We start from the raw sequence: 23568 nt of genomic DNA, 5'->3' as shown, positions 1-23568 counted from the left end.
ATCCACGAATGTTGAACCTTATCATTATTTGCGTTGGATTTATTCCACAAACTTGCCATATTAATATATTGTCTTAAAATCATTCGAGCCGACAACGATCATGTCTTTGGGGTTGAATCATGTCACAGCATTCTGAAGCTATTTATTTATTTATATGGACAGATAAGATATTGAACAATAATGATGGACAACAAATTGAAAGAATAAAGATTGGTAGGTTTTATAACTTGCAATCTATATTTTCAGTTGTATGACTTCAATTAGAGCTCAATTGGTTGGCAGTAGAAAGGGTTCTCTGGGTCAGTAAGTAAACACAAAATAAGTTTAGTTTGGCAAGTGATTTTATTTTAGCAGACTAACATCAAATCCCCATTTCAGCTCATTAAAGTCAGTGTTCATAAGATGCCTAGAACGTACTGCTGGTCCCTGGCACCTCTTCTCACAAGTTCATGGTTCATGGAGGTAACTGCGTGCACCTATATTTCACACTAAGCTGTCTTGTCTACTGTAATAAAGCCTATGGCCCGAAAAATTCCCATACAGAAATTTACAGAAAATACACAACAGACGCCATTTTGAATACTTTTGACTGCTCAAAAAAAAAAAAATCTATTTTCTTTTTAATTGTTATGGGGAATTGCAACCTCCGTTCTTTTTTCCAATCAGAAACCCTTGGGCATATGTTTAAACCTATGTAATATAGTTTGAAAGCCCCTTTGCTTTTCTGGTGTTATTGTGATACTTTGAGATCACTGTGTCAGTGACATAAAATGGTCTATAACACAATACTATTTTCTATCAATATGCTTTGTTGCATTGTAAATATGTTTTGAGAGCCCTTTAAGAAATGATGGCGAGTTTAGCATCTCACAGAGTTAATAAATGTGCATTGTGTGCTTTTCTGATGGACGGTTCACGACCTTCTTGTCTCCATGGAGTTGTATTGCTTTGCGTGCATGCATCAGACATCAGAACAGGTTTATTGCCATTGCCAATGAACAAAATTCATTAGAATCAGGCTGCGAAATAGACGGGGGCCCGGGGCCCGCAAGCAGTTGAATCTCCGGCGGGCCCACGGTTTGAAATAGGAGGGGGCCCACCGTGCCCCTCCTCGAAAAAAATCAAGATTTAACTAGTAATTTGGCCATCTTCGGGGCATTTTCATCGCTTAAGTTTCGTTTTGACAGACACGCTTCTCATTGGCCGAGCGGTCTCCGTTACGAAATATCGATGAAAGCGGGCATCTGATTGGCCGCTGTGTTCTTGTTGCGTTCACGTGTCCTCGGAAATGCCCGGTCTAATTTTCGGGGCAATGTAAGATAAGATCAAATAAGATAAGAACCTTTTAGATTATCTCACACGCAATGTTTTGACAGTGCGTGTGAGATAATCCTTTAATGTCACACAAGGGGAAATTTCGTTGTTACAACGGAGTAGAACAGGAGGAAAGGACAGATTATAGGAAGTTTCAAAAACACACCCTTAAAGGTGGTATGGACGATTTTTTTCAGCAAATTTTTTATCATATTTCCTCGTGGCGTGGATAAATCATTTGTCCTGCCACGTATCAATCCTAAAACGCACCTATCGCCCACCTGCAGCCACGTGCGGTTCGTCCCCACGTTTCCGCGTGCCTAAGCGCATGGATCTATCATAATATAGTTCCCTCAGTGTACGGGGCAAAATGAAGACCGAGAAAGACAGTTCGAGCTGACGCAGAAGTGGACAGAAATCTACGGGAGACGAGCGATGCGATGCGCTCCGTTGCGCTAATAAACAAACGCACGTGTGTTTTGTATCAGTCCGCACGGGGGAGTGCGCATGCGCACTTCCGCCTGCGTTCTCAAATCGCCGAAAAATCGTCCATACCGCCTTTAATAGAACTCTTATGAACAAAAACAAAAAACTCTTATTAACAAAAACTCCTCTCCTATCTTAATAGGGAATGGAGGGGGGGAAATAAATAAAATAGATAATAAAAATATAAAAATAAGATAATAAAATAATGATACTAGAATAAAATAAAGTAAAAATAGCTAGCACAAGACTAGGTAATACTATTAGCAGGTAAGTAAACCGAATAAAAACAAAATAGAACACTCTTATTTACAGGTACAATGTATATATGTTAGTAGTTTATTTTGTAGGACGTGATTTCATATATTCCACAAGATCTCCTTGTGTCACATGCTGTAAACAGTATTTATTTTGTATATAAGAAACATTATTATATTGAATTTAACAGTATTGAAAGATCATGGTTTATATGATTCGGTATTTGTGCTCTTCATATCAAATAACAGATCAAAGTACTTTAAATACATATCCTGCTTCCGAATAGTGCACACGCTTTTTTTCTCGCTCCGCTGTCTATCGCTGCTTTCCTTATTTATTTTGCTTTTTATCAGTTTTTGTCTTCCAAGCATTTTTGCTTAAGACTTTTTCAAGTAAACCAAGGATTTTAAGAACATTTTTCCAGTGTTAACGACATATCTGACGCCAGCGACATGTCCAGGAGAAGAAGGGAGAAAGACTGTGAACTCTGTCGGAAATATCTACAAGAAATTAATGAGCTGAAAACACGGATATTTGTTTTGGAATCTGAAAAAGTTCTTCACGATACCATTCCTGTGTCAACCGATGGTAAGAAGAGCACACTTTTTACAAGAAAAACTGCTACTTTCAACCTAAACGACTCTGTGTCGTTTCCAAAACTGTCTAAAAACCAGAAAGACAGTTAGAGAAGAGAGGAATGAGAGAAGAATTCCTGCTCCATCAGCCAGAGACCGAGCCAATGTTTCAACAACAAAAGCACCACAACCTCAGCCTCCACCAAAGGATTCATCAGCAGCTGCTCCACCACCACCACCAGCAAAGGATTCAGCTCCAGCTGCTCCACATTCACCTCCACCGCCTCCAGCAAAGGAACAATCTTCAAAGGCCTTGGACCCATCTGTGACAAGCCCAACAACATCCCTGTCATCGCCCCTGCCTTCACACCAGCCCTGGGTTCCCCCTGCAACATCTACTCCCACTAAAGATTCATCATTCTCCTTCTCATCTCCACTCTCACCCATGGGCCTTCCCAGCCATTTTGAAAGTCTGATCAAATCAGGCATTAAGATGGCTCCACTCACGCCCAATATAGCAAGGGCTATGTCAATACTTATCAACTCTTCCCTGCACAAGCCGACTACACCAACAAAAGCCCCACCACCCATCCCCCCTCGCCTCTCACCTGGTCCCAAACTCTCCTTGGCTACAAAAGCCCCACCACCCATCCAACCTCGCCTTTCACCTGGTATCTCTCATAGCTAGGATGCACTGGGTCTCAGCGTTGCCGGGACTTATTGTCACATTAAAAATCAAACCAACCCGGGGCCCTATGTAAAAAGAGCCCCCCATAGTGCTATTTCTGTAGTCACATCATCACACAGATGGAAAAACAAAATGCGAGTCAGGCACAATCTGAGAAATGTGATTCATATTCCCTGTGAAAAGATAAAGCCCAGTCCCACTGAAACTAGTCTGAAACTTGCTGTGCTAAATGTCAGATCCTTATGTAACAAATCTCTCTTAATTAATAATTTTATTTCTTCTTATAATCTTGATTTTATGTTTTTAACTGAAACATGGCTTGACAAAAAACACAGGAAATGTAGTTCTGATAGAATCTGCTCCACCCAACTTTAAGTTTTAATCTGAAACACGAGAAAACAAAAAAGGGGGTGGAGTTTGTGCTGTCTTTAGAGATGAAATAATTACCCGCAGGTTGTCTTTTGGGGTGTTTTCATCATTTGAGTATGTATCCTTTAAAATGGAGCTAAAACGGTCTCCATCCATTCTCTTCATTGTTTTATACAAGCCTCCCCAGCACTGCCAAAGTTTTATTGATGATTTTACTGAGATGCTTTCAGTCATATGCACAGACTTTGATGGTTTGGTCATTACAGGTGATTTCAACGTGCATGTTGTTAATATTTGTGACAGAAACGCTAAAGAGCTTGATGCTGTCCTTGAAACCTTCAGTCTTACTCAGCATGTGAGAGGCCCCACCCACAGCAAAGGACACACTCTAGATCTCATAATTACAAAGGGGGTAAATATTTCAAATGTTAATGTGATCGATGTTGCTCTGTCTGATCATTTCTGTGTCTTCTTTGACCTGTCTGTTTCTCCCAAACCTCCGGTTGGTCCTGCAGTTGTTCAGAGGAGACACATAAGTGATGGCACAGGTGCACTGTTTATGGAAATTATAAACTTTGAAAATGTCTCATGTTCTAATGTAAATGATTTGTTGAACTCTGTTACATCTAGTGTTTTGAATGTTCTGGACACCATCGCCCCTATAAAGGCTAAAATGGTTAAAAATAAGCAGAAGGCGCCATGGAGAAATGATGATTCGGTCAGGGCACAGAAAAGGGAGTGCCGCAGGGCCGAACGGAAATGGCGCAAGTCAAAGCTCCAGGTTCAAAAAGAGATTTACAAAGAGAAGCTGAACATGTACAACCTAATCTTATGTAGAACTAGGGAAAGATATTTTTTCTGAAATAATTGGAAGCTGCAGTAACAACTCGCGTGTCCTGTTTGCCACAGTAAACAGATTAACAAACCCTCCAGCTCAGCTGCCGTTAGAACTCATTTCCACATCCAAGTGTAATGAGTTTGCATTATTCTTTAATGACAAAGTTCAGGGCATTAAAAATGCTATAAATCCCACAATGCAAAAAATTACCCTAAAACCACCAAGACACTTAAAGCTAACTCACTTTGCACCAGTAACTGACAAAACTGTCCATGAGATCATCACCAGTCTGAGTTCATCTACATGCTGCCTTGATGTGTTACCCACCAGATTTCTAAAGTCTTTGCTGAACAGTTTGTTAGTACCATTCACTCACATAGTTAACATGTCGCTCACTGGCCTCTCCAAACGAGCTGTAAAACAGCTGCAGTACATCCAGAACGCTGCTGCTCGGGTCCTGACTAGAACCAGGAAGTACCATCACATTAGTCCTGTTCTCAGGTCTCTGCACTGGCTCCTGTGGCTCAGAGAAGAGACTTTAAAGCAGCTCTGCTTGTGTACAAGTCTCTCCATGGCCTAGCACCAAAGTACATCTTGGATATGTTAGTGCCATATGAACCATCTCGGACTCTGAGGACCTCAGGGACCGGCCTCCTGCTGGTGCCAGAGTCAGGACTAAACATGGGGAATCTGCGTTTCAGTTTTATGCAGCTAAAATCTGGAACAGTCTTCCTGAAGATGTGAGACAGGCTTCTACTCTGACAATGTTCAAATCTAAGCTAAAAACAGTTTTGTTTAGCTGCGCATATGACTGAAAGGATTTTTTCTTTGCACTCTTCTCTTTTTGTTTGTGATTTTATTAGTTTAGACAATCAGTTGGATTGATAATTTTTAATTTAGTTAATTTTATTGTATTTCTGTTTCTGTAATTTCTTTGTGATTTGAATGCATTTTTTCCTGCTGTGAAGCACTTTGAATTGCCTTGTGTATGAAATGTGCTCTACAAATAAACTTGCCTTGCCTTAAATTGTTTTACATGCTAATAACCAGGTTTAAAACAGCACATTTATCGTGTTCTTATGACGCTGCGATGCAGCGCGCGCTTGTGGGCCCCTAAAATTGCTTGGGGGGGGCCCTAACTTTTCAAAGTTAGGGGCCCCCCAGGCCCCTAACTTTGAAAATCTATTTCTCAGCCTGAGAATGCATTAAAATTGATTTATTGAGCATTTCACTTTTTTGAGAAGAAATATCCTGAAAAACATCTGTTCTTACTTAGAGGGGAGTTGCCTCTCCGCAGATCTGACCTGTAACTTGGGCTGGTGGTATCACCTGCTTGTTACCATGGAGACAGATAAGTCACCATATTGTGGAGCTTTTAATGCAAAGCAAACACATTTTCATGGCGACGAGAAGATTGATCCCTCTCCACCAGAAACTAGAAATAGAGCAACTTTTCAGTTGCAAATGATTGGGCAGAAGTATGGAAGGCTGTATAGAAAAACATTGTATTTGTTATTTTGCATATCAGTGCTGATTCGTTAGACGCTGGGTCTTCTGTGCACTGATACAAGGACAAAGCATGTGCATTTAGAGTTTTCTCTCACCTACACCTCAATCTTCATCAGCTCTTCTTTTTGTCAAGACAATTACATTCCCCCATCTTTTATGATAATTGAAATGATTCACTATCTAAACATGTTGTGAAATTGGTAATGTTATTCGTAGGAGTGACAGCGCACTACTCTCAACGGGATAATGTGCCAATAGTCAATGTTTTTAATATGCTGATGAGAATTTTCCTGCTGAGCGCTTTAAAATGCTGCTACATTTCTATTGAGGCTGAAATATTTGGAACGACACTGACGGACGAAAGGAAAGAATTGTTTTCAGATTCTGGGTCTTTTGCCAAATAACTCTATATTAAGCCAATTATTGTATAACATCTCAATTGAATTGTCATTACAAATGAGCTAAGGATATCTGTCATGCTTACTTAGTTTTGACAAGAAATGTGATAATAGGTGTCACTTTAGGGTAATGTATTTTCGATGAACCAATATGAGTGATTGCTGTTGTTATTTTTCATCTGGCAGGTTTAGTGCGGTGCCTGGTAGGTAATAAAGGGTAGCACAGTAAAAGCACTGTCTGTTGTGGATGTTACTTATAGTTCATGATCGACATGTTGATGATTTTGTTTTATTTGATAGAATACTTACACTTTAACTCTGTAACTGTGCTACAAAAATGCAAATAAGAGATAAAAATAGGAGCAGATAAACCACATATTACCATTAAATGCAGCTTTCTATTACTGTCCACAGCAACTAATTTTAAGCAAACCTACAATAGGCTATAACATGTGGACTGTGGAACTATATAGAGAAAAGGCCTGTCTAAACCTGACTACAACAAAGCCTGATCGTTTTAACTGGAGCAGATCGGAGCCGATAACTTGCTTCCTTCGCCGGTGATCAGACTTGCTGCTTCTTCAGTGGGTTTCAAACATGCATTGTTGATCGTACCGTCAGATAAAAGGTGATGTGACTGCCGTGCTTCACTTCAATGACACTGAAGTGAATTCGAGCATTAAAAACAAATGCAAAATGTCTTTCCATACCCACAGTACGTAACAATCCTGGTGAAGGAAAGACTCTCCTTCAAGCTAGAGTAGACAAGGATCTGACTGGCACCAGGCGAGCGTCCATCTGTGATACATGCTGCTGTAGTCGAGACACAGAGGAGATTAAAAGGGCTTTACCTGATTTATTTACTGTAATAAAGTAAAGGATCAGTTTTGCTCCTGTATAGATGTATTGTAAAGCAGGTCTTGGTGTCAAAATGAGATTGCTCTGTGCTGTCTGCATGTCATTATAAAGCGTGTTTATAGTCTGCGAACCAGGGAAAAGCGCTAGTTGTTGTTAGCCATTGTTTTTAAAGACTTCATCGATAAAGTCATGTAGGATTGTTTTATGTTAAAAAAAATAATGTATTTGCAGTGTTCACAGTTGAAAGTCATTGAACAAAGTCTTCCAGAATTCGTCGAGGGAACCCAACGTTGGAAAATTGCTTGTAAATTGTCAGAACAACTTGACACAACGATTCCCAAATTTTCGTCCACAATCCACAAAAACGTCTGCTTAAGTGAACATTCGCGAGTTTATAGAAGCCATTCAGACTGTTTTATTTCTGTCCTTGCCCGGAGCTAAGTGCAAGCCTCGCGTGGTGCCTGTCCCAGCTCCTGACTATTAAAAAGCAGTTAGCACATGGTGATGCTTGATGGCAGCGCTAATGAAGGAGCCGCTAAAAATCGCTCTGTTTTACTAAAAACAGACACACTCAATTGTTTCACATTTTCCATCATCTGAAGTAGTACGTATGATAGTAAACATCTTCAAATCAAATATTGTTTTATAGATGACGCTTGAATTGTTGATTTTCTATTGTGAATCTGGTCCCGGTGTAGTCCGGGTTTACAGATTGTTCAAAGATTCTTAAATAATGTGATGACCATATTCTTTTAATATTTGAATATGGAATTATGACTTGGCATCTTCAAACACTTAAATACTTTTAAACGAAACCAATGCAAGTGGTTTCTGGGACGAAACTAAGAGGTCTATATGTTCCAACATATTTTAATAATAGACTCTGTCAGCTTTTATAATTACTATATAAGTTATTAGCAATAGCATTAGCTGATATTTCATTCAAATCAATGCATTTTCTCACAGCACAAAGTGGCCACAGCAGTTGCCTTGCAGTTATTCACAATGTTGTTGACTGAACCTTCAGAAACAGTTAACATCACTCAATGAAACTGCCATCTGTCAATAAAAGACAAGATTAACCAACATTTACAGGGAAACTCGCATATTGGGATCAAAAGCTTCCAAAAAGTCATATTTGCAAACATTTTTAAAAGCCATTTCTTTCAAATTCTCTCATATTCATTGTGTTGCCTTCTTCCCGAAACAATTCCTCTTTATTCAATTCACTGTCACTTTGGATGCCCAGTCTTTTGCCCTCCCGTCAGTCCTCTCTCATTGTTAATTGTCATCAGTTGTCACGGTAACCGAAGCCACGTGGCCGTCCGTCCATGTTAATAAACGGAGAGAGGGCAACCATCAAGGAGGATGCGGGGCGGCGGGAAAAGGAAGTCGCCTTGGTAAGTGGCGACTCTTGGCTGGTGAAGGGGGTCATTTTCTCGTGCCTGAGCATTTGCACAGCAGGATGTTGTGTGCTGTCGGCATGGCAACACGAGAAATGCTAAACTTTCAAATTATCAGTTCCAAATTCTACATACACTTTCCCCTGTTATGTTGAGGAAATTCAAATTCTACATACACTTTCCCCTGTTATGTTGGGGAAATTCTCACTCACGTATTTTCCAATAGCCAACTTTTTTGTAACTATTGGCTGATTAATCAAACTGAAATGAAAAGAAAAGATTGTCTATGAGGGATGTGAAAAAGGTCAACAGTATGTACTCCGTATCTGCTCATTGCACAAAGATGTACGACTGTTAATCGGAGGAAAACGTCTTTTTTTCCAACAAGGACAGAAGACTAAAACGAGTCTAAAACGAGTCTACGTCATGGAACAACTGGCAGCCGAACTTCAAACGATGGACTCTCGATCACATGACGTTTTAGATCATTTATTCTGCATTTTTACCCAAGGCCGTTTTGCAAAGCCGCTATTGGTACTCTGTGATCTAATGCGCGTCATTAATATGTGTAAAATATTGTGGCCTAGTCATAGCTTTCAACTTTGTTTCCTTGTACACTTTGAGGACATTTCACACTTCAAAAGATAAAGTATTTGAATTGTTAAGGCATCGGTGCCATCTCGTCCTTCCAAAACGCACGATAGAACACATTGTCGATGTTCAATACTATATAGCGTTAAATGGTAAATTGTCACGTTTATGTAGCTCTTTTCTACCTTCAAGCCACTCGAAGCACTTTACATCGAGGAACCACTCAACCACGACACAAGGGGCTGGTGGATCATGTCCTTGGATGGGATGAGCCGTGATCCAGTTTACTCTATACATTGTTTTTGCTGTTGCTCAGTGTCTTGTCAGTAACGTAAGCTTTTGACGTTCGATCCCAAGTGTTTTTAGCTGAGCGTTTGTCACATTAACTTCCCTATTATTATCGTTACTCAATTTATCTTGCAGTTTGATTTTATAAAGCTATTCACATAATGCATTAGACCAGCAGTTCCAAAATGTGGTGCAGTTCCTTCTGTTTGTACTCGAGTACTAGTCACCTTTGCTTGATTTATCCACATTGCTTTATAGACCTGGTTTAGATCTGCTCGCACATATAAAGCCATTAAACAAGCTGAAGAAAATAATTTAAGGGTTTCACTGAAGTTTGTTTGGATCAGTCAATGTGAATAATTGTTAAATTCAGTTTCTTTTCACAGTAATTGTAATACTAAAAATTGTGACATCCTCAATTAAATAGTGATAATAATAATACATCATCTGAGACTTGATCATCCTAATTGAGTTATCGTTGACTTTAATGTGATAACATAGGAAAAGTATTTGCCAGTAGTGACCGCGTTCTTGTATTTGTTTCGAAATAAACTTTAGCTTTTTAAATTAATTCTCACGTCATTTTCAGTAAATCATCAGCCCATGTAGTAAATCTTTCATTTTGAATAGTTACAGTAATTATATGTTAGCAGCTGTTTAATTGACTGATTATATTCAGAGATTAAATTGGAAATGCAAATGTCACTTTCTGGAATTTAGTATCTAATTTAAGTGTTTTTTAATAATCTTCAACATGTGGCCATCAGTTTTGCATAGTTTGTACAGCATGTTGGCATATTTAATAATGCGTCTCATGCTGTGAGTTGTGACGGATGTCATCAGAATTGTACTTCATTTTAAAGGATTCAGTTCTGTGCTTTTGGTTCTGCCTCAGTGGTTCCCATAACGTATTACAATCTCCTTTCACATCCATTGTACAAAGAAGGTTCCATCACTTACATCCTCTCACACGTGTAGTTAATCAGTGTGCGCCTTGGCTACAGTACAGACGCTCCAGGCAATGATTCATTTAAATGCAAGAATAAAGCAAATATAAAATGTGCCAAGTGGATTCTGGTGAAGTGTACATCTGCGGGTAGAACAGCACAATTTCTGATGTAGGTAACCTTTACAGTCATGCTTCTTATACACATTTGAACAGCTAATAGGTGATTACAGTATATACCTTAAATTCTGAAATGATTTAAAACACAAGAAGATGGGTATAAGACCCTGCGAATTTTAGACCCCCATAATTTCATGTTTCTGCTTCGCTCCTCCCCTGCATTTCCTGCTGAATGTGAAAAGTGCCGATTAGAAGGGACAAACGGGCCCAAACTGAGAGTTGTTAGAAAATTAAACCTGTGGGGGCTTTAGCCGGAGCAGCCAGGTTAATGCAATCAGAGCCACGTTAATGAAATGGCGCTTGTGCCGATTTTTTTTAATTGTAAATTCTACATTCTGGCTTTTGTCTGATCTTGAATTGTGAAAAAACTGACAAAAATGAATATCTCGGTATTTTTTGGGATTCTCTCGATAATGCATTTCATAATACAAAAGAAGAAAAGGCCTTTAAATGACTTTGATAGTTTCAAAGATTGGACAAAAAGTGAATTCATTGCCAAATTAACTATTAAAGTGCAGAAATTGCCTTATATTCCTGCTTCCAGATTACACAGCACGTTTCAGTTTTTTTTTTTTATCAACTCCTTTTCAGCTTTTCTCATCATTCTTGATTTTCTAGTGTTCGTATTATTTTGTTCTTGACTATATATAGCCCACCTTCTATAGGTTCATTATCGACGCAACCACAGACTCCAGCAAACGTCTCAGCCACTTTGCTAATTGCGTTACTGTCCATAAATCTTCTTTAAAGTTCTTACTGCACAAACAGGTATAGAGTTTTACCGATATACGATGACGAAAAATGACCATGTTTGACGTAAAGGAGGTCGATCATTACTGAGACATTCAAACAAGACATATTTGAATGGGAGGAGTCACTTCCAGTCTATATGGCAGTATTGATTTTTGATAGCAAAGCTGTACTTCTGTGCTCTATGATCAGGTTAGACAGTGTGACCCCTTCAGGCATACACCGGCTCTGCAGCTGTCACAAAGTGCATTAACATTGATCACACAGAGGACACTCAGCATGTGGATTAATAGCCTGTCATGCTTTATAGCTTGGGAGGATAATCTGTTATTCCTGAAACGGTCTAAAAATAAATGCTGCCATTGACATTGACCTTTGACAACAAGCTTTTGCAATGTAAAGAAAGCCTGTTATATGTGCATTTACCGAGGGATGTGCATTTACCGAGGGATGTGCATTTACCGAGGGAGCTGAATGCTAAAATTGCGCTAAGGCTAATAATTTAAATGCAATATGCTGGTATACAGTAATCTAGGTCTGGTAAGTGATGTGCATTTGGCTTAATGATTTCAGAGAATGATCATTATTTGCACAAAAGCTTTTACAGCACACGTGGCCCATTTCCTTTTTGTAATCTGAAATCACAGGGGTAATTTCAACTAAACCAGTGATTCCTGACCTCCCTGTTTGCTTGTAAAAGGCAAGTGTTTGCTATTATAGGTGTTACATCGCTTAAATTACGGGGGAAACTAGCATATATTCTGTACATGTCAATTTAGAGTGATCATCCTCGAGAACTCTTATGTTAACTTGTGCATACTTTGCCACAATGCTGTATTTGTTCTGGTATGTACTCCAAACCTGTAGTCTGAGTGTAATGTAATAAGTGTGTGTTTTCAGACTTGGTTCCTGGCTCTTAGCTCTCCTGAGTGCTATCTGCTCAGCCCAGCTGGCCTTACCAGAGCACACTTGGCGTACTGTATATCTCCTGGTTATCCAGCAGCAGCTCAACGCCTCTTCACATGATTGATGAGCAAATCGGGTTTTAATTCAGTTATTCAGCCATCACCCTGTAGCGATTTGTGCGTGGCAGGCCTCAAATTTGGAAATTGCTTTATTAGAAACAATAGGGAGCCCGAGACAGAATTTTGTTAAAGTGCCACAAGATTAGTCTTTAGTCCACAGCTCGTTTCTTTGTAGGTTTCTCTGTGAATCTTTTATCTTGCTGCAAAATTGTTGATTGAATACATGTAACAGATGCTCGGTTAATGGTCCGTTTGGTGGCTCTCCTCTCGTCACATTGTAAAGATAACGACTGAAAGTGAAATCACCAGACGCCAACAGCCATCATCTTTATTCTGAAGAAGACAATAAACCCACGCTGCCATGTGTGGGGATTCAGTGGTTATTGTCAGGCTAGTTAAGGGAACAATTTTCTTTTCTGCTTCTCAAATATTACATATTGACGAATAAGAAGTACCAAATGCCTGAACGTGTCGGCAACTGAATAAATCTAATCTTTCTATTGGACATTACGCTTTGAACATTACATTATTTTATTTAAGAAACCGCCCTCAATTTTAACATTGCGATTTTACAGGTTCCGTATGTAATTTTTCTGGTGAAACTGGCAGATCCTGCACCCAAAAAGTGAATTTGTTTAACTTGAACTTTTTTGTTTTGTGACATTGTTTTTATTTTTGACAGATGATGACCCTCTATAGTCATTTTCTAACAAGATTCTTCTCAAAATTGTTTCTAAATATAATGATTTAGAAATAATCCTAGATGACATCTTTGGTCTTATCCTAACAACATATTCCAATACGCTATAATCAAACATCTTTCTTTGTGTTCCCTGCCTTTGTCGCTCACATAAAGATAACTATAATTGGTGTCTTGTAAATCTTTTAATGTCCAAGATTGCTATTTTAATCTAAGGCATCATTTCCCTTCTGGTCTGGTTTGAAAAGACGTTTTAACGGTTATTTAATGATGGAGAAAACACAAAGACAGAAAATAAATACACTCCTTGACGTCATGCGCCAACTTGGGTTCATTTATCTCACACAAGCTGTTCTTTCTATACTCAGGCTTTGTCTAATGGCCAATTTTTGTGTGTTTCTAGGGCAAGATGGTGAAGGGGATGGGGGGCGCCATGGATCTAGTGGCCAGCGCGGGGACAAAGGTAGTGGTCACCATGGAGCACTCCGCCAAGGTTGGTAATACAGCCATGGCTAAAGTGTCCCTGCGGCTTGTTTAACGACCTCTGCTTTAACTAATGACCCAAACGACTTGCGATGTGACGTCCACGACACAATCTCATTTTATGAACGGCTATATAAATGAAATGGATGCTTAGATTTACACAAGTGAACACAAGAGGCGACTCAAGAAGTAGATTAGGGAACATGAATGAAAGGTGCTTGTATTTGCTCAAGAACTATAGAAGCCTGTTTTATTATTTAAATACAATTGCTTTCATATAGTGTTTTTAGAATACTGAACGACTTTTTACGCTGCATTTTTCATTCCCTTTTCACACTTGTCGCTAACACATTAATCATCAAGGATCAGCTTGGGTCTTTTTTAATCGACAATTCCAATCCTCTTTCAGTAAAAGCAGAAAAAGCATGTGGTTTAGAGAAGAGTTCTGACTTCGGAGGAAGAACTCTGGCAGCTTTATTCATGTACAATCACATACATGGGGAAGGTAGGGGATGTGTCTTTGCTCAAGGACACAACAGTAGGCACAGATACCAGCAGGATTGAACCGATTGACTTCTAAATGATTAAACTGCTGCGCCGCGGTGGTTAAAACTCTTAGCTTTTGTACGATTTTAATCAAAGCCATGGTCATTTCTCTCAAGGTTGGCTTCTGACATCCGAAAATACTATATAAAAACAAGAACATCTTTGAAATAACTTGAATAACACATTCCGCCCTTTCCGCCCGCATCAAGGCCACTTCATATTGGTACTTTCCTCCTTCACTCGCATCTCCAGCAGCCAAGCCTTTCTCCACATCCTGCTGTAATGAGTGTGAGTGTTCGGTCTGATTAGCGATAATTCTCTTAATGGTTTGGCTAATGTTTTTTTAGCAGAGCGCCAGTGCATCACACATGCACGCAGGCCATCTGGAGTTCGACCAGATCCAGCCCAGACCTTGAATTCATACCATACACAAGTAGTCATGAATGTACAGTATGCTTTGCTTCTAATGATAGTTCTGTGCTGTTTGAAATCTTCTCTTCTGGCGGTTGTTGGGGCTGGGCAATATGGCGATTCAAAATTTAACTGTGATTACATATTTTTTTAGTTCTTCTTGGTTTGTGTTTCAGCTTTAGCTACTTTACCCCAACCACTTCTCTTATTGCTCTGAGTCTGTCATTCTCTAAATGACAGGTATATTCAACCAATCATAGTAAAACGTGAACTCTCAGAAGCAACAGATAGTTTTAGTTACAGCTTGAAAGTAGTTTAAATATACTAAATGTATGCACAAGTCATAGAGCATTTAAAACTGTGATCTGGGGTCTGAGACATAGTTTGATTATTGATAACTGGAGTAGCATTTAGCTTCATTCACGCAAGTTTGATGAATCCTGGTTAGAAAATCTGCATCCTCTGAGAGTCAAAAACACCCCATTCTGACTTTTTTTCATTCTGACTGTGATGTTGTCGAGCTCCAAGATCTTTTGCGCTGGTTTGAAGTCCATAAATCATCCAGACTGGTACTGAATATTCCTGCCGACGAACATCTCAACTGCGTGGCGGCGTTGGCATGTCAGCAAATAGGCAAGACCAAGAGAGAATTAAAGTCCAAAATAGTTTATTAAAAGTAGGGCAGTTAATCCAATTTAGATTTTAGATGGAGATTTAGTACATTCTAATGTCAATGATCAGTCCACAGCCAATCCAGTCAGTAAAAGCACGTTGTCTGGAGAGTTCAGACTTTTTTGTGTTGAATTGCAATGTAGAAAAAGCTTCAGTTGTAGTCATCTGGACTCAGTTAGAAAAAATAGACGTTTTGACTCTCATCCAAGAGTCATTGTCAATGACTCTTGACTTGACAATGACTCTTGGATGAGAGTCGAAACGTCTATTTTTTCTAACTGAGTCCAGATGACTACAACTGAAGCTTTTTCTACTATGGAACACGCCTGGACGAATGAGGGATTACACCGACACGTTGAATTGCAATGCATAAATCTGCACTAATTATCGTTTTATTTGTTTTTGATAATCCAAAATAAAACAGAATCAAAACTTAAGATTGGTCCATATGAATTAAACATTTGTGTCATATCTTACAGCCCTAATGTTTCCCATGGATACTCGCGTCTTGCTTTAGAGGTCACTCATACAAATTCTGTTTTCCTCGTGGTTGATGACACCAGCGTTGCCGTGGGAGATGAGAATTGCTTGCAAGAATTCTCACACCACCACATGAGGTCCCGCTGCAGTCGTCCACTATAAGAAGAACCCAGGCCCCTATGTAATGATGCAAGGGCCACGTAACATTGTGCATTCACAGAGCCTCGCCGTTCGCTAATGATTCACTGTCTAGCTCGCTGCCCCCGTCCAGATGGCGCAGCCTTTGAGCATAAATTCTCCTCTGAAGCTCGTTTTCATTCACGACACGGCGCACCCAAACAAACGGGCGCTCTACGACGTGGCCTCTTCAACGATTTTGCGGCCACATATGATCAGCAAACGGCGTGCACCGGTTTGTCCGCGCCTCCTCGTTCGCATCGGTTGCTACAAGTGACGCCATGTTACAAAACTGAGAAGGGAAACAAACAAACAAACACTGCAGACTATTTATTTTGTTTAGATGTCCTGCCTTTTGTTCTGATTGAGAAGTTTTTATCAGTAGAATTAACCTTTGCTATTGTTTATTGTCCATCTTCTACACTACACCAAACTTTTGAAAAAGAGTCATCTAATTTTAGCATGTTTTTGTGTGTTTGTGTTTGTGTGTGAGTGTGTGCGTGTGCGTGTGCGTGTGCGTGTGTGTGTGTGTGTGTGTGTGTTTGTTTGTGTGATGTGAGGCAGCTGAATCCCTGGATATATTAAAGTTGAGGCTACTGCCCTGGGGAGGCTTACAGCATGTGACTTACCTGCCGATCTGAATAATCTGTTTTCTCTCTTTCGCAGGGAGGAAAACACAAAATATTGGACGAATGCATCTTGCCTTTAACAGGGAAGCAGTGTGTGGATCGCATCATCACTGAAAAGGTGCGTGTATTTTGGTAGTATGATATGTAATCAGGTCACAATGCTATTAGTTCACTTTTTGATGTGGGTAGAGAAGTACAAAGTAGTCCCAATACATCACTGAAGTAACTGTCCGGACGTAGCAGTGGATTTATAATTTGAAGCTAATGTAATGGAACAAAACAGGAAATAATGCGCAAAATGTTGTATTTTCAAAGTACAATTTTATAAAAAGTTACTCACACTTGTGTACTTGAGTAAATAACTTGAGTAAATAACTACCCACCTCTGGTCACTAGACACAAATGTTTGAGCTGTTGCATTGTCTTTGTTTTAAATTGTGCTCGAGTTATAGGGCGATCAATTCATGGCTTTTGTTGATGTGTTTTCAATTATTGCGTTCTTAAATTACAGAACTTTTGTCATGGAAAATCAAAGAAATGTTCGCTCGTTCAGCCCCTCAAAATCTTTTATAAGGTTCATTCCTTATTATCTTTTATTAGTACTGTTTTGTGGGCCAGAATGACAACCATATATTTTTTTCCCAATAACAAGAGTTTTGTATTGAGGCAATAATTGTAATCATGATATGAATAACAACAGTCATCAACTCACTCAAACTTGTTAATCTTTTAACCCAAAAGTGGACTGCACTGGCATATCTCATTCCCCTGGATTAAAATGACACCTATTGTTGGGTTTTATCTTCCTGTTTAAAAGTAATTCTAGCTCATTCAAAAGATATATTAGATTTTGATTTGTTGATTGCTATGGAAGCGCTGCTGGATTTTCATCACTCTGAAACCCATGAATAGACCCAATTTGGAGTTTAGAACAGTTTCACACACAGCCTGGTACTGATAACATTTCTATTCCATTCATTTTAATGAGGCAGCAAAACGAAAACATTAATTTTGACGTGCCACATTATTATCAAAACCATTTGTCTCTCTTTCGACTCAGTGATATTTTCTAGTGAGGCTGTGGTGTTTCACATGTGGTTGAGTGGTGGCCTGTCACCAAAACGGCCCCGTTTTTTTTTTTTTTATCGTTCCCATTGAAATTAAACTAGTCAACTGTTTGCAAACATAGGATGGGATTAGGACTATTTCTGTTTGCTGGTCTTTGTCTTTTGATTATTATTTGTGTAGTTTGTTGGTCCTCTTTCTACTCATAGCTTTGCGTGATGTTGTTATTGCTTAGTGCTTTTTATTAACTATTTCTTAATTATCAATTGAATGAAGAATGAGTGGCATACTTCACCTGTGACCAGAATGACTAACAGAACAAGGGCTGTCTCTGGGTAACAAAAGCTCTATTGCTATAAACCAGTGTTTGGCCCTTAACAGTGGGCAATGAAATGTAGCTACTTTTTCCACGGTCCAGTCAAAGGATTATTATGTAACTGGGTTTTACTGACAAATGAAGCCTGCGTAAATTCACCTGGAAGACCTAACTTAAATCCGCGTCGGCCACCATGGAAGGACCCCTCTCCCCAGCGCCATCATCGCACTCAAGCGGGCGTCCGCCTGTCCGTCTGTGAGAGTCAGATCCCTCACTTCACCATGGACTCTTCTAGGTTTCTGCGCTTATCCCAAGAGGTTATGCAGTTTTTCCTGGCCAAGAAGGAGGGTGAAAGGACAGGGGCGTCTGCACCATGGCACTCGCACCTGCTTCTCATCCCCAATCAACGCTCTCAGTGACTCTTCTGCTCCCGATCAGCGCCCAGGCGGTCGCATTTAAGCCCTCAGGCAGATGGCTCGGCCGCTCCAAACCGTACTGCGACCCATCACCTCCCCAGCTCCTCCTCTACATTCCCCTCATCCTCAACCTTCTCTTCACATCTACCACCACCAGTCTCCAGGCTCCGGGGGGAGACATCTAATTCAATTAGATTATGAAGTTGACATGATCACAGTCTTCCATCGGGGTCTGAGCGCCAAATAAACCTCCGTAATAAAGCTTGCTAATGAATCTTTTCTGTGTCCTGTGTCCGTGTCTCTCCAGGGTGAAATGATGATGTGTCAATTATGAGCTCATGATTTGCTACTTGCTCAGTTGTGCAAGGTAAATGGAACTGTTCCTTGGAACAGAAAAAGGAACTGTGTGGAGTTATGGAGCATGTCTTCAACATGAGCCTGAAGCTGAGGGTGGTACCACAGGTCTGGAAGACCTCCTGTCTGATACCTGTGCCCAAGACACCGCGCGCCAAAGACTTCAACAGCTTCAGGCCAGTGGCTCTCACGTCCCACCTGATGAAGACACTGGAGCGGTTGGTCCTGGACCACCTCCGCTCCACCGTGAGCTCAGCCATGGACCCGCTGCAGTTTGCATATCGGTCTGGCATCGGAGTGGAGGACGCCGTCATCTCCCTGCTGCACCGCTCTCTCACACCTGGAAAAGCCTGGCAGCTCTGTGAGGATCCTGTTCTTCGATCTTTCCAGCGCCTTCAACACCATCCAGCCGCTGCTCCTGAGGGACAAGCTGGAGATGGCTGGTGTGGAGTATGACCTGGCAGAGTGGATCCTGGACTACCTCACGGACCGACCCCAGTTTGTGAGAGCCCGGAACTGTGTGTCTGACACTCGGACCTGCATTGTGGGGGCGCCCCAGGGCACTGTCCTCGCGCCCTTTCTCTTCACCCTTTACACTGCAGACTTCAGACACGACACGGGCAGTTGTGTCCTGCAGAAGTTCTCTGATGACTCTGCCATCATCGGACTCATCACGGACGATGAGGACTGGCGCAGGACTTTGTGGACTGGTGTCAGCGGAACCACCTCCTCATCAACGCGGGGAAGACCAAGGAGATGGTGGTGGATTTCCGCAGACGCCACCCCACTGCCCCCTCACCAGTGAACATCCAGGGACGGGACATTGAGAGAGTGGACTCATACAAGTACCTGGGTGTTCATCTGAACCACAAACTGGACTGGGCTCATAACACAGACGCACTGTACAGGAAGAGCCAGAGTCGGCTCTACCTCCTGAGGAGACTCAGGTCTTTTGGAGTGACAGGGCCACTCCTGAAGACCTTCTATGACTCTGTGGTGGCATCAGCCCTCCTGTATGGTGTGGCCTGCTGGAGCAGCAGTATCACAGAGAGGGAGAAGAGGAGGCTGGACAAAGTCATCAAGAAGTCCAGCTCCGTCCTGGGCTGTGCTCTGGACTCGGTGCAGGAGGTGGGGGACAGAAGGGTCCTGGCTAGATTCACATCTATGCTGGACCATGAGTGCCACCCCTTGCAGGACACTCTGTCTGCTCTGGAGAGCAGCTTCAGTGAGAGACTGATCCACCCTCGCTGTGTGAAGGAAAGGTTTCGCAGGTCTTTCCTTCCTGCTGCTGTCAGACTTTATAACAAACACTGCTAGCCCTGAACACTCGTAATACTGACCTAACCATGTGCAATTCCGTCATATGTGCAATTACTGTCGTGATTCATGTGCAATCTATGTGCCGTCGTGACACATATTCATGTGCAATTACTGTCATGATCACATGCAATGGTATTTATTTATTTATTTATTTATTTTTATCTTTATTATTTTTCCCCTCCATCCCTTGTTGGGAAATGGGAGGTTTTGTCTATGGGAGTTTTTATTTATAGGAGATCTTCTACTGAAAGTGTTTTTCAAACTTCCTATAAGTTATCTGTTCTTTTCCTCTGTATCTACCTCTGTATCTACCTGTGTTGCATCAATGAAATTTCCCCATGTGGGACAATAAAGGAATATCTTATTTTAACTTATCTTAAATGGACCGTGTTTTATGTGAAGAGAAAAATAACTTGCTTTCTTGTCATCTTGCATTCACACTTACAGTATTTTCCTTATTTTCCGGACTATAAGTCGCACCGGAGTATAAGTGGGGACATTTATTTGATCAAATCCAAGACCAAGAACAGACTTTTCATCTTGAAATGCAATTTCAAATAATAACAGATTATAGAACATGGTGAATAGGTGTACGTATGCTAACGCTAACACCTTCAGCTACATGACGCACAGACAACCAACTGTGGTAAGTGTAAGTGTGGTATGTTAACGTAACATAATAACAGTTATTCAGATAACTATAGCATAAAGAACATGCTAACAAGTTTACCAAAGCATCAGTATTACCCCAAATCACAAAATCCATTGAATTCTTCTTCCTCTGTGTCACTTCTAAACAACTCCGCAAACTCTTTTATTTTTTTATTCATCCTCTGCATTTGACCCATCTCTCCATGTATAGTAATAATGTCATTGTTGAGCTCTACCTGTTGTCAGCTTGTCTGCAGGTATTAACTTCTCTTGGCAGCAAAGTTAAAATCATTGTTCCTCCTCCTCACAAGTCAAAATTCCAGCCATGCTGTTTTTGGCTGAGTGATTCTCTGTCAAATGGCTATTCTGTGTAGCCAGCAGTCTGACAGTGGACTTTCATCAGACTGTAATCTTTGGTTTCTCAGCTGGGTGTGAGCCAGACTCTGCACATCATTTCAATTTTACTGTTGTCATGCAGTGGAGAAACCTGGCTGTGTCTATTTTTTAACAGCAGCTGTATTAAAAGGCAGAGTGAGAACCTGAAGGTTGCCCCAATTTAATTGTATGTTTGCTGTAACCCTACCAACATTTTTCAAGTAGGTAGGTAATTTTTTTCATTTATTATTTTTAACTTTGAAGGCATAACCATTTTTTAATTTGTATATAAAATCCACCCATTTAATGATAATTTGCTTATGAAATTAAGTTAATATTATCATTTATCAGGAGAGATGCTACTGTAAATGTACAAAACAAAAAATGAATAAAATTTATTCCAAAAAATTAATAAATCACAGAGATGCCGCTGTGCGGTTCCGGGGCAAAAAAATGTTCCTGGGCCACCTCTTCCTACTGGCGGCGTACTCCCGGGAGGCGGCGTTCTTGTTGTCGCTCATCTTGGTGACTATCCAGCGGACAAGCCCGGCGATTCCACCGGGCTGAGCGCTGCTGTTTCCCGACTGTGCTGCCGTTGCCGACTCGCTGTCCTGACCGGCTACGGGGTTGGGCTGGTGCTTTCTTGAGCACGAAGTTTGGGTTGTTCTTTGTTGAGCAGTTTGTGGACATTGTCCCTACATTAACGCGCTGCCTGCTCACACATCATTTTGCCACGGAGCGCTCATGCTGTATGTTGTTCATGCAAATCATTCAACGCTGCGCTTTTTTGAAAAGCGGTCGGTGAGTCGGCGAGATATAAGAGAAAAAAATAATATTTGTCATCACTTTGACAAAGTTGTTGACATTTCTTTTCCAGTCTGCAATTTTTTTACCAAGTTGGTCGGGTTACGGCAAACTGACATATTTTTTGGGCAGCCTGACCAGAGTTAAAAAAGTAAGGTTAACTTTTTTCTTTGGAGAAAATTGTCCTCTGCATTTGACCTATCCTTCAATGCATTTAGGGCAACCTGTCATGACCAGTGGCCGACCCTTCTCCTAATCTTGTATTAGATTAATCCCCCATCTGGGAGATTAGTCTGTGTTGTACAATATTTGAGTTGTTGGTGAGAATAGGTATCTATGCACTGCAAGCTGGATTGTTGCGAGGTTTAAGTGTTTTTATTAATAACTTGCCAACAAGCTACCAAGCGTAAGAACCAGTAGGTATGATGCGACACATGCAAAACTACCAAGCGTTAGAACCAGTAGGTATGATGCAACACATGCAAAGCTACCAAGCGTTAGAACCAGTAGGTATGATGCAACACATGCAAAGCTACCAAGCGTTAGAACCGGTAGGTATGATGCTACACATGCATTGCTGCCAAGCGTAAGAACCAGTAGGTATGATGCTACACATGCAAAGCTACCAAGCGTAAGAACCAGTAGGTATGATGCGACACCTGCATTGCTGCCAAGCGTAAGAACCAGTAGGTATGATGCGACACATGCAGAGCTACCAAGCGTTAGAACGAGTAGGTATGATGCGACACATGCAAAGCTACCAAGCGTTAGAACCAGTAGGTATGATGCGACACATGCAAAACTACCAAGCGTTAGAACCAGTAGGTATGATGCGACACATGAAAATAGCCAAAAATTATGTCGTCAAATGGCTAAAACTTCACGATGAGTCACTCCCCTTCCCAAGCTGTATCGACAGGAGCAATTCCAGATTGATCAAGTGTAGAGCTCAACTCTGAGTGCTACACATTTAAATCTGGCATTAGTCCGGTTAGAGAACTGGATCAAAAGGAAGAAGACCCTAACTAGTGCAGAAATTAAACCAGTTAACCACTTCCTGTGAGGTAATGCTCACCACTTTAAGAGGCATTCAAGATCCATCCATCCATTTTCTACCGCTTGTTCCCTTTCGGGGTCGCGGGTGACTGGAGCCTATCCCAGTGACTTCGGGCCTTAGGCGGGGTACACCCTGGACAGTGGCCAACTTATCGCAGGGCCAACACAGAGACATAGACATTACAGACAGTTCACTCTCACATTCATTCACTAGGGCCAATTTAGAGTCGCCAATTTTACCTAACACATGCATGTCTTTGGACGGTGGGAGGAAGCCGGAGAATCCGGAGAGAACCCACGGTAACACGGGGAGAACATGCAGACTCCACCCAGAGAGATCATGTGATGTTGGTCTGGTCCGGGAATTGAACCCATGATCTCCTTCTTGGGAGGCAAGAGCGCTAACCGCCTTTGCCACTGTGCATTCAAGATACACATCATGATTGATAGTTGTTTTATATTTAGTTTTGGCTTCCAGACCCTATTCAAATTCCAAAATATCATTGTTCCCTCAGGTGGAATTCAAAATTACAGCTGCGTCCGATTACACAGCAAGTGATGAGCAATGAAATTATACGGTCCAACAAATGGCAAATGGCAAATTAATTGTATTGAACAAAAAATCAGCAAGACACAAGTC

At 40.9% G+C, this 23568-nt stretch overlaps 1 protein-coding gene across 1 annotated transcript in view; it reads left to right on the top strand.

Moving 5' to 3' along the window:
• The window catches only part of oxct1a (3-oxoacid CoA transferase 1a), an 88375-nt gene that overhangs the window by 54989 nt on the left and 9818 nt on the right, over window positions 1–23568 (top strand). Inside the window, exons 14-15 of the mRNA XM_072433824.1 lie at window positions 13577–13666; window positions 16609–16689. Of these exons, the coding sequence (XP_072289925.1) occupies window positions 13577–13666; window positions 16609–16689 (171 nt within the window). The remainder of the gene's footprint in view (window positions 1–13576; window positions 13667–16608; window positions 16690–23568) is intronic.

Source organism: Eucyclogobius newberryi, unplaced genomic scaffold, assembly GCF_026437365.1.
Source record: "Eucyclogobius newberryi isolate DKJ021-1_F unplaced genomic scaffold, fEucNew1.0.hap1 SCAF_6, whole genome shotgun sequence".
NCBI classification, from domain to species: Eukaryota; Metazoa; Chordata; class Actinopteri; order Gobiiformes; family Gobiidae; genus Eucyclogobius; species Eucyclogobius newberryi.
The sequence above is the reverse complement of the archived record's forward strand: the minus strand, read 5'-3'. Positions and strand labels throughout refer to the sequence as shown.